The following is a 16,077-nucleotide window of genomic DNA, read 5'->3' as shown; positions in this document are numbered from 1 at the left end:
AAGTAGGAACGTTGCTCCTTTCTTCTGCTCTGCGTAAACCTGAACTGATCACCTACTTGTGCGTAATCAAATGTCTATAGGGGAAAAGGGGTTAAGCTATAGCCATGATGTTCACTTTTGCCTCAGACCGACTTATTGCTGTTTTATGGTGTGGCTGAATCTGCGATCCGCTGCCACGCGGACTGGAATAACAAATGCTGCAGTAACATGAGTTGTAGTCAGGTTCATGAGGAGTCACTGGCTGGAGCAGACCCGACTTTAATACGTCATCCCAAAATAGAAGCTAATATCTTAATTTGGCCTTGAATGAAAAATGTTGTTATAAAATCTCAAAAGTTTTTATCATGCAGGAGGCAGCACTCACTTCTGTCTTCAGTCTGACGGCGCGCCGGAGTTTGCGCAGCGTGCGCTTATTGAATGTGTGTGTGTGTGTTTTCCACTTCAAACACTGGTCTAACCAACCAGACCAGCGTGTCCAGTAACACATTAATGTTACAATTAAACAGTTTCACTTCATGTAGGCTAGGAACGTTTCACCTGCCGTGGCCCGACCGCTTCTGCTCCACATAAACTTTGTGCGTGATCAAATGTCTCTACAGGAGCTTTCTGAGCTGAAGAGGCGATTCTGCCTCAGACTGGATGTGTCATGCGTCTCCATATTAGAGACGGGAACAAGCGCTGTTCAGCCAAAGTTTCATAACCAGAGAACATTTTTCCAAGTGACACATCCCTCAGAGAGACCGGGTTTCCAGACCGCTTCAGTGGGAGGAAATCTTACCGCATGCACCGTGGTTCTGCACTGCGCTGCGCTCCCCTCTAGATCTTCAGCTCACTGTCCACCGTGGGCGCTCCGAGCAGCGCTGAACACAGTGTCCAGTATAAAGCTCTGATGTTCTGATGGGAATCATCTCTTGATTGATTTAGTTACCTCTGCGATGTGCGTAACGATTAAAATGTCAGCTCATCCATGCGCATCAGTGTGCGTCGGGGTAATTCTTTCAAAACAACCAGCATCCTTGAGTTTATCCGTCAAAATAAAAGTCAGATGTAAATATCTGTAAGCTGCCATTTAACTGTTTTGCCTTCTTGTGAAGATTGTTGCAAAGAGAAACAACTAAACCTGATTAAACCCAGAGCCACGCGCACTGCGCTGTACGTCGTGACTGTAAATGAGGGGAAACGATTTAATCGGATCCTTTTCTTTTTCTTTTCAACATGGTTTAATGTAAAGTTTCATTCAGTACAAACTTTTGTTACACCGATCTAACGAGACAGAGCCTGGATTTGTATTCTGAACAGTTTAAACATGTTTAAAACGGAGACATGCGTGACGCGTCTAAAATTTGCACCTGCTCCGCTATTATGGAAATTAAACTAACAAGATGAATAACATGAAATTATTTTAGGCACAGACAACATCCCCCACACTTGTGAAAATCTTGCAATGCGCCTGGTTCTAATATAATAATATAATAATGCTAAAATGCTCAGATGGGAATCATTTCTTGATTTATTTAGTTACATCCACAATGTTCTGTGTGTGAGGTTTACAACGTCAGAACACCTGCATGAGACAGGTGTTAATTACAATCTGCCAGAATGACTCGCCACCTTCAGATTCCTCCAACACCGTTAAAAATGATCAAATACGGAACATATCGGCGTGCGCAGGCCAGAGCGCTGAAGCTCGGCGCATTGTTATTATGAAGCTAGGGCACATGTGGAGGACACGCGCAAAAATATACTTGTTTTCAATTACGTTTATTGGGCCCACTTACTTTTTCTTAGGCCCACCCACAAATGAGTTTCTACGCTAATGGTGACATATGACAGACTTCTCTGAGCTCCGCAGCCATTACACTTTTCACCTCGCGCACCCCCTAGCGGCAGCTCGCGCACCCGCACCACACTTTGGGAATCCCTGTGCTACACCAATCGCCTTCACACTTCTGCTATATACTCTTAAGACATAGGGGAAAAAATTCAACTGTCAGGTTTTTTCAAAAGTTGAAAGGTGTGGCCGTGGCTAAGCGTCAAGCTTTGATAATGAGACCTGCTGTAAAATTCCACCTTCAGTCCACATCCAGACACGATTATTTTCTCTTTTGTCTCATGAACAGCAGCTGGGATGTTCATGCCCACAAAGGTTTTCTTTTTTGTTCCAACAACACATTCCTCCTCTGGTTTTGACCTTTTACAGTATTTCTTGCGCTTGATCCTTATCCGTATTTCTGGTTGGATGCCATCTCTTCTACATCTGACTATTGGTTGGTCAGGTGTGTATCCTTGGTGTAACAAAGGCTAACAAACAGAGAAGAGACGCCTCGATAGAACATGCCTTGGCAGTTCCTGATGATGTATCTCCCAGGCAACCAAGACTGCAAATATATTGATTAAACACAACAGTACCCAATGTACTACCAGCTACTTCATTTTGCAATGCATGAATGATACATTTTTCACAGCAGGATTTTTTTTTCTGAATATTGTTGTTGTATCATTGTTGTTGTTGTTGTTTGGTTAATTTATCTTGGTTTTTAGTTTTGCTGTCTGAGCTTCATGACTTTGGACTTGCCCTTTTTGCTTGTTGACTCAGTTATCTTGTTCTTTATACGTTGTAAGTTAGGAAGACCCACGTTCATCTCAAGTGGTTTTTAATTCTTAAAACACACGTGATTTAATAAAATAAGCTAAATTAGTGCCGAACAACTGCAGTACATGATTAATTTTAATTTAACAGCACAAAATATAGATGTCAAGGTGAATTCTAAATCCTAAAAGCCAGCAGCACCACCTGTCAGGATAGAGCATGCCCTCTCTCCTATACAGTGTTCTTTAGTGGTCCTTTGTCATATGGAGGTCTACATGGACATGCTAGAAGTTAATGGACTACTGGTTTTCTTTCTCTGGACATCTGGAAGTTTAAAAACCACAGAATACAGCAATCTGGTAGCAGCATCTAGTACGTCTAAGTCTGCTATCGATGTGTGGGAAAACTCCGCTGGAAGTATTTGTATAGTTTTGTAAACAACTAAGCTCACTGATGGATGGATAACTCCAGCCATGGGGGTGCTCTCGTGTTCATGTTATTTTAGGGGTCAATGTTTGTGGTGAGCTCTGGCTTGTTTGTTTATTTTCATAAATTTATCAGGAGAGACATTGGGTTTTGATTTTCTGGTTCACCCTGGAGTTGCTGTCTTTTAGGACGGTGGGTCGAATGTTGAGGCCAAGACTCCACTGAGGGTCACAGAAATCCAGGTTTGGTGAACAGATAGAATATTTAAATGATTTTTAGGGCAGAAATTTAGTTTTAGTCTGAAAGAAAGAGCCTTAATTAAATTCCTTGGTGTTTTATCATTAGTTAACAATTTTGAACATTTTTAAATCAATTCACAAATGTGTCCACATCACGGTAAATTGAAAATTAGATTGCAGGTGAAATAGAAAAAATCTGTATAGGTTGCAAAATTCCATTTATGTCAGTAATGGCATACCGTTGCCTTCAGGCAACAAACCATATATTTGTACCTCACAGTGCCCTTTATTTCTTTTTTTGGTGTGGAATGAATAAAAGCATCTTCAGAAATGTCAAAGTCCAATAAAAAGAGGGTTGCATGTGCATGTGGCCTTTGGTCTGTGCAAGGAGAAGTCCTTTCTTGAAGCACAGTTGCATGACTCCCACTGCCATTGGTTGGTAAATTGAATGCCACTTTTATCATATTTAAATTTGTGAAAACTTTAAGTAAAAGTATATGATTTTCTCTTGTAAAGTGGTCTCTTAGGGCTGACATTTTTATTGTGCTTTGTGCTTCCTGGTTTGCTGCTCTTGTGTGTCTTCGACTTATTTCCTTCTCACACTCCTTTCTATGTTTAATTGTTCGTGTGTTGAGTAGGCGTCCAGTTTCTCCTATGTATGTTCTGCTACAGAGTTTGCATGGGACTTTGTATGACTCCACATTTTTGCGCTGGTGATGTCTTGTCTTTTGGGTGTACTAGTCTCTTCCTAACTTTCATATACGGTTTTGTTGGTGTGTTTATGTTGTGTTTTCTCATTGCTGTTATAATCTTTTCTGTTATGTCTTTGATGTATGGAAGGGTTATTACTGGTTTTGGCTCAGTGTTTTCTGTTTTTTTGTTTTGGTTCGTCTTTTCTTTTTGTTGTTACTTGTTGCTTTACTTTGTTAATTGCCCATATTGGGTATCCACATGTTTTTAAAGCGTTTTGTATGTGTTGGTCCTCTGGTCTGCGTTCCTCTTCTTCTGTTATTATGTTTGCTTGGTGGTAAAGTGTTCTGATTACTGACGTTTTATGTATGGTAGGATGTTCAGATGTTTATAATAAATACTGGTCTGTGTGTATTGGTGTTCTGTATGTGTTGATGTTCAGGGTTCCACCTCTCTTATCAGGACCACGAACTGGGATGAAGGAGTCTACACACTGGGCCATTCAAGGGACACTGTGATCAGCGGAGAGGGCGCGGGCAGCAAAGGGCGATATCATCCTCTGCTGCCCGCAGATTAAACAAAGTGACGCCCCCGTCATCCGGCAGATACCCTGACAAAGACGGCAGTGACGTCGAAACATGTCGGCAAAGGTAAAAACAAACCCTCATTACATTGTGTACAACTAAAGAAAACGAATAGTTTGGATATCTGTTTTGTTACGATTCTATTCATTTAGTTTTGACTTTGCCATTGAAAACTAATTCTATACTTTACAATTAAAAACAGCATGCCTGGTCAATGCATTTAGGGGTGTGGTCCTGGTCAAGACAATCTCCTGAACTCCAAACTGAAGGTCAGAATGGGAAAGAAAGGTGATTTAAGCAATTTAGAGCGTGGCATGGTTGTTGGTGCCAGACGGGCCAGTCTGAGTATTTCACAATCTGCTCAAATGTTGCCTGGTCTGATGAGTCTTGATTTCTGTTGAGACATTCAAATGGTAGAACCAGAATTTGGCGTAAACAGAATGAGGACATTGATCCATCATGCCTTGTTACCACTGTGCAGGCTGCTGGTGGTGGTGGTGGTGTCATGGTGTGGGGGATGTTTTCTTGGCACACTTTTGGCCCCGTAGTGCCAGTTGGGCATGGTTTAAATGCCACGGGCTACCTGAGCGTTGTTTCTGACCGTGTCCATCTGATCAGTGTGACACCTTGAGTCTAGAATATTGAAATTTTTCACAATATTCTAATCGTCTGAGATTTTGAATGTAGGGTTTTCACAAGCTGTAAGCCATATTCATCACAGTTATAACAAATAAAGGCTGAAATATCTGGTTTAGGGCTGGACAATATGGCCAAAAATCAATATCACAATATACTGAGGATTTCAGCTCAATAACGATAAATGGACAATAACTACAAATATGTGCAGAAACATAAGCTGTCCACTAGAGGGGGCTGTCACATATACTACATTGGAGTCACATTTTTTCGTGACTCAAGGTGGTACTGCTTCTTAAAGGGACATGAACGTTGCCAACCTAAACACATCTTTTCATTTTTTTATTATCAAATTTATTGACATGACAAAAATTATCTTGATAAGAGTCAGAAACTTTGATAACTATAAATGTTCGATTTTATGCCCAGTCCTAATCTATCTCGTATATTAGTTTGACCTATTAGGTTAACTTACTGACATAAATGAACTTTTGCAGCAGATTCTAATTTTCCCAGTTTCCCCTGTATACACTCCAGCCCAAAGTGAACTGGTATGGAACCCTTTATAATATTTAGTATTTCTTTAGGGACAATATTCTAATGGTGAATTTTATTTGCTGATCGGACACACTGAAGATCCTGATTCATTGTAGCTGATTGCCAAACACACACTTCTGACCAGAGACACATTTGTCTATTGCAGTAGTTAATAATACATTAGAGTCACTTGTACTTTAAGAAGCTATGCCCATGGAAGTGTTTATTCTGAACAGATGAATGTGCTCCAGATAAACTGATTGGATGAAATCCAGGAAACAGATAAAGCTACAAATGGAACAGTTAGACCGTGTGCAGCTCATGTTCAGTCAGCAGGTCTAGTAATAGCTGCCCAGCATCAAACACACCCACACTCCTAGATAGGAGATAGTGACAGTCTAATGTGTGAGTTTGGACCAACAGTTCTGGCCTGTTCCCGCTGTGCTTTGCATCAAGTTCTGAAGTTTTACATTCCAAAGAGAACATTTGTAACGTCTAACAGTAAAATCGGAATCAGAGAAACTATGTCCTTTGCAGACCTCATTACTGTCCCCTGATTCAAACACTAGGTCCTGCACACGTGGAAACTCACAGGAAGAACAGTAGTCCTCCTAAGTGCTGTTGAGGTTTCAGTAAACTCAGTTCTAGGTCAATTCCTGTTTACTTCTTCCATCACCGATCAATAAATGTTGTTGAGCACACACAGCAGACGTATAAGACAAGTAACCACAGGCCTTGTTTGCACAACATTAAAAGCAACCAGACCCAGCTGAGAGCAAGAGTCCGTTTAAATATCAGTTGTTTTCTGTGACTGCTCCTTTAAAGCTCAGCTAATAGCTCACTGCTGCTGAATGCACTTTAAATGCTTTGTCTGGGTTCAGAGGCTGAGCCCCCTTAACAGTCCAGTTTCATGTAAAAACAACAACACATCCACTTGTTTACAAACAAGAATGTGGTAGGACACAGAGCACGCACTCTGCCTTTAACTGCTCACCAGCGATTTAGTCATTACAGCTGACCGACGACGTCTGAATAACCATCTTGTGTGATGTTCCCTCAACTTCCTCACTTATAAACACTCACCTTGAAAACAAACATCTCTCCTCGCAGCATAGCAACAGTGTCAAAGTTGCCTTCACAGATATTGGGTCCATAGTGGTCTGGTCTGTCTGTGGTTCTGGGGCGGTCTGGGTGTCGTGGGGGCGGGTGAGGTGGCCTGGGTTCAGGGCGGCGGGGGATCACTGTGGGTAGAGCATCGGTGGGGCCGCTTTGGGGGAGACCTTCATGAGAACAGACAGACGTGACGATTGGTTAAACTGGTACTAATCAAGTTCAGCCAGCTAACACCTAAAGGGTTACATCAGCCATCTAAATTTTGGTTCATTGTAGAAATTCAATAGAGTCTGCAGGTTTTCTGTCCAGAGAAGCTACACCAGGTCTGGTGTTGCTGCTGTGACACCTTCCTTGAAATGGGCCCCAGCCCCAGGTGGAACACTACTGCCCACCACTGAGCGTTCTCTCTCCTGATAATAACTTTTAACTTTCTTTAACATTGAATGTGCTACTACTAGTTTATCTGTTTTTTCTCCATGCAATCTGCTGGCTTTTCTTAGGTAGGAAATGTTTAACGAACATGCATAATGAACTGAACTCAAGGCACTGAGTAGGTGGATTTGGAATGTTTACTTGTAAAGTGTCTTGAGAAAACTCTTGTTGTGCTTTGGTGCTAAAAATAAACTGAATTGAATTTAATTGAATTGGTTCCTTTAGACAGGGAACGGCTGGTTTATTCACATGTGTAAAGCAATTAAATATAGTACTAGCAGTCCATCTAGGTGGTAAACATGTATAAATGATCATTTGCATGAACAGTGTGAAATGAAAGGGACAGTTTTTCAAGAATAGAATAGACTTTATTAATCCCACAGTGGGGAAATGTACTCATTACAACAGCACACACACTTAGAGAAAAGTACATACACATAGGCAGTAGGCTATCATTGTAACCTTCAAGCACTAAAAAAGTGAATAAAAAAACTTTCTACAGACGTCAACAATAACACTGTAGACGTCTTTAGCTCATCTGATCTCATATTTAAGCTCCTTCTGGACTCGTCTCTGCTCCTCGTTAAAAGCTTTCTTCTTATGGTCCAGCGGGGATTTGAGCTCAGGGGTCTGCCAGGACTTATTATTGGAGAAACACCTCCCTCTCCATGTTGGGACAGTGTTCTCCACACAGAAGTTTACATAATCAGTGACACAGTGGGTCAGGCTTTCAAGGTCCTCTCCATGAATGCTGCAGAGTGTCCCCCAGTCAGTGGTTTGGAAACAATCCTTCAGTATCTAGCTTCCTCAGACCACACTTTCACAGACTTCTTCCATGGAGGCTCTCTTCTAACCCTGGGTTGTCATTCAGGGATCAGATGTATAAGACTGTGATCAAACCGGCCAAGCAGTGGCAGAGGGCTGGAAGTGTGTGCGTTTCTTTATCTTTATTTTATTAGCATACAGCAGATAATTTTTCTCATTGTCTCTGGTGTGGCACTTCACATATTGGGTAAAAGTGGGAAGAATGGGGGAGAGTGAGGCATGAATAAAACCCCCACTGAAGACCAGAAGTACATGTGGATGTGTGGTCTGCAGCTTCTCCACTGAACTTTGAAGCAGCTAACATGCAGTAGCCACATCTGCTGAGGGAAGGATGTAAAGTTAAAGTTAAAGTCCCATTAGTTGTCACACACACAGGTGTGTGTGTGCGATATTTGTTCTTCGCATTTGACCCATCCCCTGGGGGAGCGGTGAGCTGCAGACGAGCCGCGCTCGGGAACCATTTGGTGGTTTAACCCCCCAATCCAACCCCTTAATGCTGAGTGTCAAGCAGGGAGGCACTGGGTCCCATTTTTCAAAGTCTTTGGTATGACCCGACCAGGAATCGAACCCTGATCTCCCAGTCTCAGGGCGGACGCTCTACCACTAGGCCACTGACATTAATTACTCTAACGTCAAAACTCTCTCGGGATGTAATAAGGTAGGAGACCAAAAGCCAGTAAATCGATGTCTTTTGTGCAGAGCTGTTGTTTAACAGTGAGTTAAATGCATCGAGTTGCACCACCTCTCATTAACGAACACAGCCACTCCATGCTCCTGTCGGCCCGCGTGACTTTAAATCCTTCCAGGGAAACCTCAGAGTCACCTATTAGCTCATTCATCCACGTCTCCGTAAAAAACATCAACCTACACTGTCTGTAGTCCCGCTTCAGCCTGGTCAGCGCCGTAAGCTCGTCAATTTTATTGGGGAGAGAACAGACATTTCCCATAATCACAGAGGGTAATTTGGTGTATATCTCCATTGCCTCTCCTGGAGCTTACGTCCCACATTGCAGCCTCTTCGTTTCCTCCATAATTCTGGAGGCAGAATGGCTCTTACGTAGCGATAAAAAACGGTGTCCACAGCGCTAACAGCTGATCTCTGGTGCATACAGTATATTCTTGTATGGAGCTGGAGGAATTTCCCAGCGCGTTCCATAAACAATGAAAAAATGAGCCCAATGACACAAAAGTACTCCTGTGGATCGTGCTGTTTAGAGAATATGTGCGCACCCTGAAGGCATTTAAAACATGTCACACAAGACAAGGAAGGAATAAAAGGAGAAGAAAAGAAGTGAGAGCTGCTGCAACACTACTTTTAAGACTCGGCTTATAACATTTTTATTTGATAGGGCCTATGGTTAAATTCTGATGTTAGCCCAGATCTGGACAAGTGGGGGAGTAGAGGGAGGTGGAGTGTACAGTCAATAAAGACGGCTCTCCCTTGCCCTGCCTCCATCTAAATAGGATAGATTATCCAGGGTTATCTCTGTAGTTATGCTGCTATAGGCTTAGACTGCTGGAGGACACACTGACCACTTTTCACACTCTACTGCTTTATTCTACAGTCTGCTCTTTAACTGTATTATTTCCTGCTATTTCAGCTGTTAACTTTATTTTCTCTCTAAGTGTTTTTCTCCCCAGAAGAAGCTACAACGATGTTCTGCTGAGCTGTGGTGGCCTCATGGAGGGGGCCATCGACTAGCACACTGCTGCTAACCACTTAAACATTCTCCCTCTCCTGATAATAACTTTTTACTTTCCTTGACGTTGAATGTGCTACTACTAGTTTACCCGTTTAATTATAGATCCACTAGGATAAATACAATAAAGTTTATCTCTCACCAAATAGAATATTTACTAAGAAATCACAATATAACTATAGACACATTACTTGTGTGTGTGTGTGTGTGTGTGTGTGTGTGTGTGTGTGTGTGTGTGTGTGTGTGTGTGTGTGTGTGTGTGTGTGTGTGTGTGTGTGTGTGTGTGCGTGTGCGTGTGTGTGTGTGCTCTGTCTTCTCCATCCCCAGTGAGTCGTGGAGGATGGCTGCTTATACTGAGCCAGGATTCTCTGGAGGTTTCTTCCTGTTAAAAGGGAGTTTTCCTCTCCACTGTCGCTGCATGCTTGCTTAGTATGAGGATTGTTGTAAATGTACATGCAACCTACTGGGTTCCTAATATAGGAAACTTTTTACTGATTGGCTTAATGCACTGGCCTGTATTGGAATGTTAACTTTGTGAAGTGCCTTGAGACGACTCTTGTCCTTATTTGGCACTTCATAAATAAACTTGAATTGAATTGAATAGGCTGCTGCTTGTGCAGCCATGATGAAAAAAGGCATTGACGTTGATGGATAAAACTCCAAAAAATCATATTAAAGACCTACCGTAGATCTGTTGTATGCCTAGCCGGTCATCATCAGGCAGCTGGAAATTTTCAGTCTCCATCCATTGGTAAAAGGGGGCCATGATAGCCAGGGGGTTACTGGAGTGCTCCAAACCCAGAGCATGTCCCAACTCGTGGACTGCCACCAGAAACAGGTCATTACCTGGTTGGATATAGAGCAAGTTAGAGGGACACACAGCTTTTAGATCCTAATGACTGAGGCCTCTGAGAGGAAATGTGTGTGATTGTCTAGATTTACAAACATGTTGTACACACTTACAACACGCTGCTCCACCCGTTACATGTCTTCCAGTTTTCACAACTTTGTCAGAACATCTGTGGTCCAGCGCTCTTATCTTTGACAGATGAATCATACTCAACAGTTTGACTGCAAAAATCAGCTGCTATTAAAATCTTATATAATTTAACAGTTACCAAAAAAATCCCTGCTGAAAATGGCCTGAGGTTACCTACAAAGGTGTTTTGGTTACACTTCAGTCACATGTAGACGCCTTAATGAAAAACTGCATAAAAACACAAATATAAAACATTAAAGCTTCATTTGCTATTGGTAATCAGCTCTTTTTTGCAAACTGAGACTTTCTTCACATCTGATTGGGGATTGGGGCTTTGTGGTGGGAATTAAAAGTTTTGAAACTGAGAAGTATCAGAAATTTCTAAATTATCTCCCACAACATGGCATGTTTCCAGTGATAATCATGAGCTTCCCACGTATCACATTTTTCACTATGGATGCACCACGTCTAGACCACATTTAGTCAAAACAGAGTATGACAAATTGCAGCCCAGAGACCCATTATGATGACAAATACCAATGGAAACAGTGTTCCCTCACCACACTGGAGCCAGGCCAGGAGCAGGGGCACATGGGCGAGTGCCTGGTGGTTTTAACCATGGAGCCCTGCCTGGCACAACCCAAATAGGAAAGGTGGGTCCCCCCTTCCCACGGGCTCACCAGTCATGGGAGAGGCCAAAGGGGTTGGGTGCATTGCGTGATGGTTGGTAGTCGAAGGCAGGGACCTTGGTGGTCTGATCCTCGACCACAGAAGCGGACTTTAAGAGGTTGAGGTTGAGAGGTTTCAACTAGATATAGTTGGCCTCACCTCAACGCATGGCTCTGGAACCAGTTTCCTTGAGAAGGGTTGGACAATCTACCACTCTGGAATTGCTCCCAACAAGAGGAGCCGAACAGGAGTGGGCATACTAGTTGCCCCCCATCTTGGTGCCTGTAGATTGGGGTTTATCATCGGTGACTGAGAGGGTAGCTTCCCTCTGCCTATGTGTGTTGGGACGGGACCTGACTGTGGTTTGTGCTTATGGACTACACTGCAGTTCAGACCATGCACCCTTTTATGAGTCACTGGAAGGAGCACTCTCCAGGAGGACTTCAATACCCATGTGGGCAATAACAGTGAGACCTGGAAAGATGTAGTTGGGAGGAACGAACCCCTCATCTGAATCTGAGCAGTGTTTTGCTTTTGGATTCTGTGCTCATCATGGATTGACCATACTGAATATCATGTTCAAGTATAAAGGTGTCCATATGTACTCTTGGCACCAGAATACCTTAGGGGCGGAGCTGTCAACTGACCACTACCTGGTGGTGAGTTGGCTTCAATGGTGGGGGGAGGATGCCGGTCAGACCTGGCAGGCCCAAATGTATTGTGAGGGTCTACTGGCAATGTCTGGCAAAGTCTCCTGTCAGAAGGAGCTTCAAATCCCACCTCCGACAGAATTTCAAACACGTCCCGGGGAAGCGGGAGACATTGAGTCCAAGTGGACCCTGTTCCGCGCCTCCATTGTTGAAGTGGCCAAACAGAGCTGTGGCCACAGGGTCATTGATGCCTGTCGTGGTGGCAACCCTAGTACCCGCTGGTGGACACTGATGGTTAGTGATGCTGTCAAGTTGAAGAAAGAGTCCTATTGGGTGTTTTTGGCCTGTGGGACTCCAGAGGCAGCTTATAGGTATTCCAGTGAGGAAGCAGAGTCTGGGGACTTTGGGTTGGACTCTCCAAGCTCTGAGGCTGCGGTCACTGAGGTGGTCAAAAAACTCAGTGGCAAGGCTCCAGGGGTGGATGAGATTTGCCCGGAGCTCCTTAAGGCTTTGGATATAATAGGGCTCTGCAATATTGGATGGACATCAGGGACAGTTCCATTTGACTGGCAGACTGGGGTGGTGGTCCCTCTATTTAAAAAGTTTTTTTTTTTTTTTTGTGGATTTGGAGAAGGCATTCGAGGCGCTTTAGGGTGTACTTTGGGAGTATGGGGTACCAGGCCCTCTGATACAGGCTGTTAGGCCCCTGTATGGCTGGTGTCAGAGCTTGGCCCACATTGCCTGCAGTAAGTCAGGCTCCTTCCCAGTGAGAGTTGGACTACACCAAGGCTGCCCTTTGTCACAGATTCTGTTCATAACCTTTAAGGACAGGATTTTTAGGTGCAGTCAAGATGTTGAGGGGATTCATTTTGGTGGTCTATGGATCAGGTCTCTGCTTTTTGCAGATGATGTGGTCCTGTTGGTTTCATCAGACAGTGATCTCCAGCTTTTGCTGTATCTGTTCACAGCCGGAATAAGAATCAGCTCCTCTAAATCTGAAACCATGGCCTTGAGTCGGAAAATAGTAGAATGCCTTCTCCAGGTCAGGGATGAGGTTCTGCCCCAAGTGGAAGAGTATCTCTGGGACTCGTTAGGATGCTTCCGGGACGCCTCCCTGGCGAGGTTTTCCGGGCACATCCAACCAGGAGGGGACTTAAAGGAAGATCTAAGACATGTTGGAGGGACTATGTCTCTCGGCTGGCCAGGGAATGCCTTGGGATTCCCCTGGAGGAGCTGACCCAAGTAGCTGGCGAGTGGGAAGTCTGGGCCTCTCGGTTTAGGCGGCTCCCCCCACGACCTGACTCCACATAAATGGACGAAAATGGATAGATGGATGGGTGGAAAAAAATAGCTGCATGAAAGTGTATGCAATTCTGGTTCTTCATAATGAAGATTATGTTTTTAAGTATGCAGCAGGGAGATCTACTGCTAACAGGGTTAGGGTTAGGGTTAGAATCATCCAGATCAGTTCTTTTAACGGTCAGTTTAAAACTTACTGGTGTGGGATTATATTATACAATTTATGATTTAGTATGTCGTCTTAGGCTTCAAATAAACTAATTCAAGGTTATATAAAGTCGTAGAAAATACTTCTGCAGCACTTAACTGTCTTGTTCAAGCCAAAAGTAAACAAGGTCTTTCTAGTGGCTGGTTGCAGTATTTTTAAGACCGGTTTTAAGTCCCATTTATAAACATGACTCATGAAATTGTCCACTACCTAGTGAGTCAGTAAACATTTCAGACACAACTGGCATCACCAGTAAATGGAGGTATTTAGATTCACTTCAGAAGAAACAGAAGTAGATGGAGATGCTTTGCCTGTTTTTTGTCTAAGTTGATATTTTAAGTTGAGAATAATTTCAAATGAATAGAAATATTTGTTGTTCTTCATGTATGATTTCAACAAAAGCTCCACAGTGTGACTTCGGTCACACAGACATGCTAATGAGAACCGATATGGATCTGCACACATTCCTGCCACTCATAACCAGTCAAAGCTCCCTGTTGTTCGTGGCGGCAGCAGCAGCTCATTGACTCAGAAGCGATAGTGCTGTGACGTGAGCATCTACTACATCCAACTCTGAGAAGATGTTTTATACCACAGGCTTCTCTAATCCCTGCAGATTCAGATCTGAAGTAAAGCCAGCTGCCTTTTTTCCTTTGCTTTAGCACAATTTGTTATTGCACACACAAGGTCTGCATGACCTCTGACCCCATAATGAGCAACATTAGAGCAAAAGAGACTTATTGATGTCACTGTTGTGTCTGCAGTGGAGATGCTCTACATGTGTCTCTGTGCACATCTCACACACAGTTCACCACCAGCCCTTGTGCCTTTTTTGTCACATGGACATCCTCTGCTGCAGCTAGCTAACACTCAGGGAGGGAGAACAGCTACAGATACAGACATGAGAGATGGAGAGACTGAGAGCTTTGTGAAACAGTCAGCTGTAGACCCCAGAAGACTCAGAGTGGTTAAAAGTTCAGCCTATCTGAATCCTGATGCTTTTTGTCAGTGAGCTTTTATTCTAACTCCCTAAAGGTTTGTTCTCATGTTTGCTCCATCTGACACCTTATTCATCACCAAGGGGACTCCCACAGAGCAAAAGAACTGAAGCAGCACCTTGACAACCAAAACACACTCTGCATTTCTTTCAAGAGCTAGCTCACATCAGTCTCATCGAAGGACAAAAGAGTGTGCCATTCTTCTGAGAGCACCTCGTTTCTACATGTTTGATTGAGAGTTTTAGGAAAACGTGGAAATGGTATTAATAATTAAACATAAGTAAATCACAAAAAAGACGTCAACTGGAGGTATTTATTGAAACAGAGATAAAGGAATTTGGAGGAAACCATCCAAGTCCAAAAGAGACTTTTCATCAGCTGATGTCTTTTTAAATGTTAAAGTGAAATTATTGATCGCTGAAGCGGTTTAGAGAAGGTCAGAGCGTCGTTAACAGCAAGGACACTCCAGCAGGGCAGACGCTCTGTCATATCTCTAAATTTCATTAAATAACTTGGGCTATTTTAAGCTACCGCCCCATTTGAAACAGTAGAAGATTCTCAAGCAGAGCTATAATGAAAGGTTTTTCCAACAGTCAATAAATTACCTGTTTTATTGATAATGTCGCTAATAATGTAACGCCTGTCTGGGGGAGCTGTGTGGCTCTTAGCTAGAAATCTCATGACCTCTTGGATGGATTCTTGTGTAATTCTCAAAAATGACCATACTATGACCATTTACCGACCAATTTTTAGATTTGACTTAATTCAAGTTTGCTGCTGTCTGATATTAGCAAATGCAGAAGAGGCCACACCTAGGCTGATTTTATGGATATTAAGGTACACGTGGTAGTAGATGAGAGTCCTCTCTAACACACACTGCCAACTGGCACCGTCTAACACCTGGTTTCTAAGGCTGTTCGTGTCATTCTTTGCATTACCACTTTATTGCTTTTCATTTTTTTCTTGTTAACCCATTTCTGTAGTTAGTTGTGAGTAGTGTTTTGAGCGGATATTGAGATGTTTAGTAAAATATTAACGTTTGTAATTCACCTTTCCACAGTAAGTGAAGTTAGCTAACATAAACTATGCCTGTCTCGTACTGTAACCTTGCTCCGTTAGCCGTAACATTGCTCTTAAATTACGGTTATTGCAAGCCATTGTGGTCTTTCTTTCTTTTCATTTTTTATGATCCTTTGCATATCGCGTTGATGAAAGTTAAACTGTAGCACGCGCGAGTTGCTAAACATTAGCTGTGTCCAAATTCAGGGGCTGCATACTTCGAAGTGACGAGTCTCATGGGAATAAAAGCATGACTAGGAGGTCAGAGGAAAACCCAGTGGCAGATAGTTATGAAGAGCGCATGAACATTTACAGCAACTACCACCAGTTTTATTGCATGGTTTGAAGCACTGCTATAACATTTGGCAGCAGATTGGATATTTATCTGTGAATTGTATATTGCAAGACGTATTTATGTATATTTGCATTTTTATACATGTGCA

General features: G+C 42.9%; 1 protein-coding gene across 1 annotated transcript in view; it reads right to left on the bottom strand.

Moving 5' to 3' along the window:
* The window catches only part of mmp15b (matrix metallopeptidase 15b), a 77,095-nt gene that overhangs the window by 30,297 nt on the left and 30,721 nt on the right, over positions 1–16,077 (bottom strand). The window contains exons 5-6 of the mRNA XM_015977347.3: positions 10,457–10,618; positions 6,786–6,982 (exon numbers count right to left, since the gene is read on the bottom strand). Coding sequence (XP_015832833.1) covers positions 6,786–6,982; positions 10,457–10,618 — 359 coding nt within the window. The remainder of the gene's footprint in view (positions 1–6,785; positions 6,983–10,456; positions 10,619–16,077) is intronic.

The sequence above is a fragment of the Nothobranchius furzeri genome, chromosome 9 (assembly GCF_043380555.1).
Source record: "Nothobranchius furzeri strain GRZ-AD chromosome 9, NfurGRZ-RIMD1, whole genome shotgun sequence".
Lineage (NCBI taxonomy): Eukaryota > Metazoa > Chordata > Actinopteri > Cyprinodontiformes > Nothobranchiidae > Nothobranchius > Nothobranchius furzeri.
The sequence above is the reverse complement of the archived record's forward strand: the minus strand, read 5'-3'. Positions and strand labels throughout refer to the sequence as shown.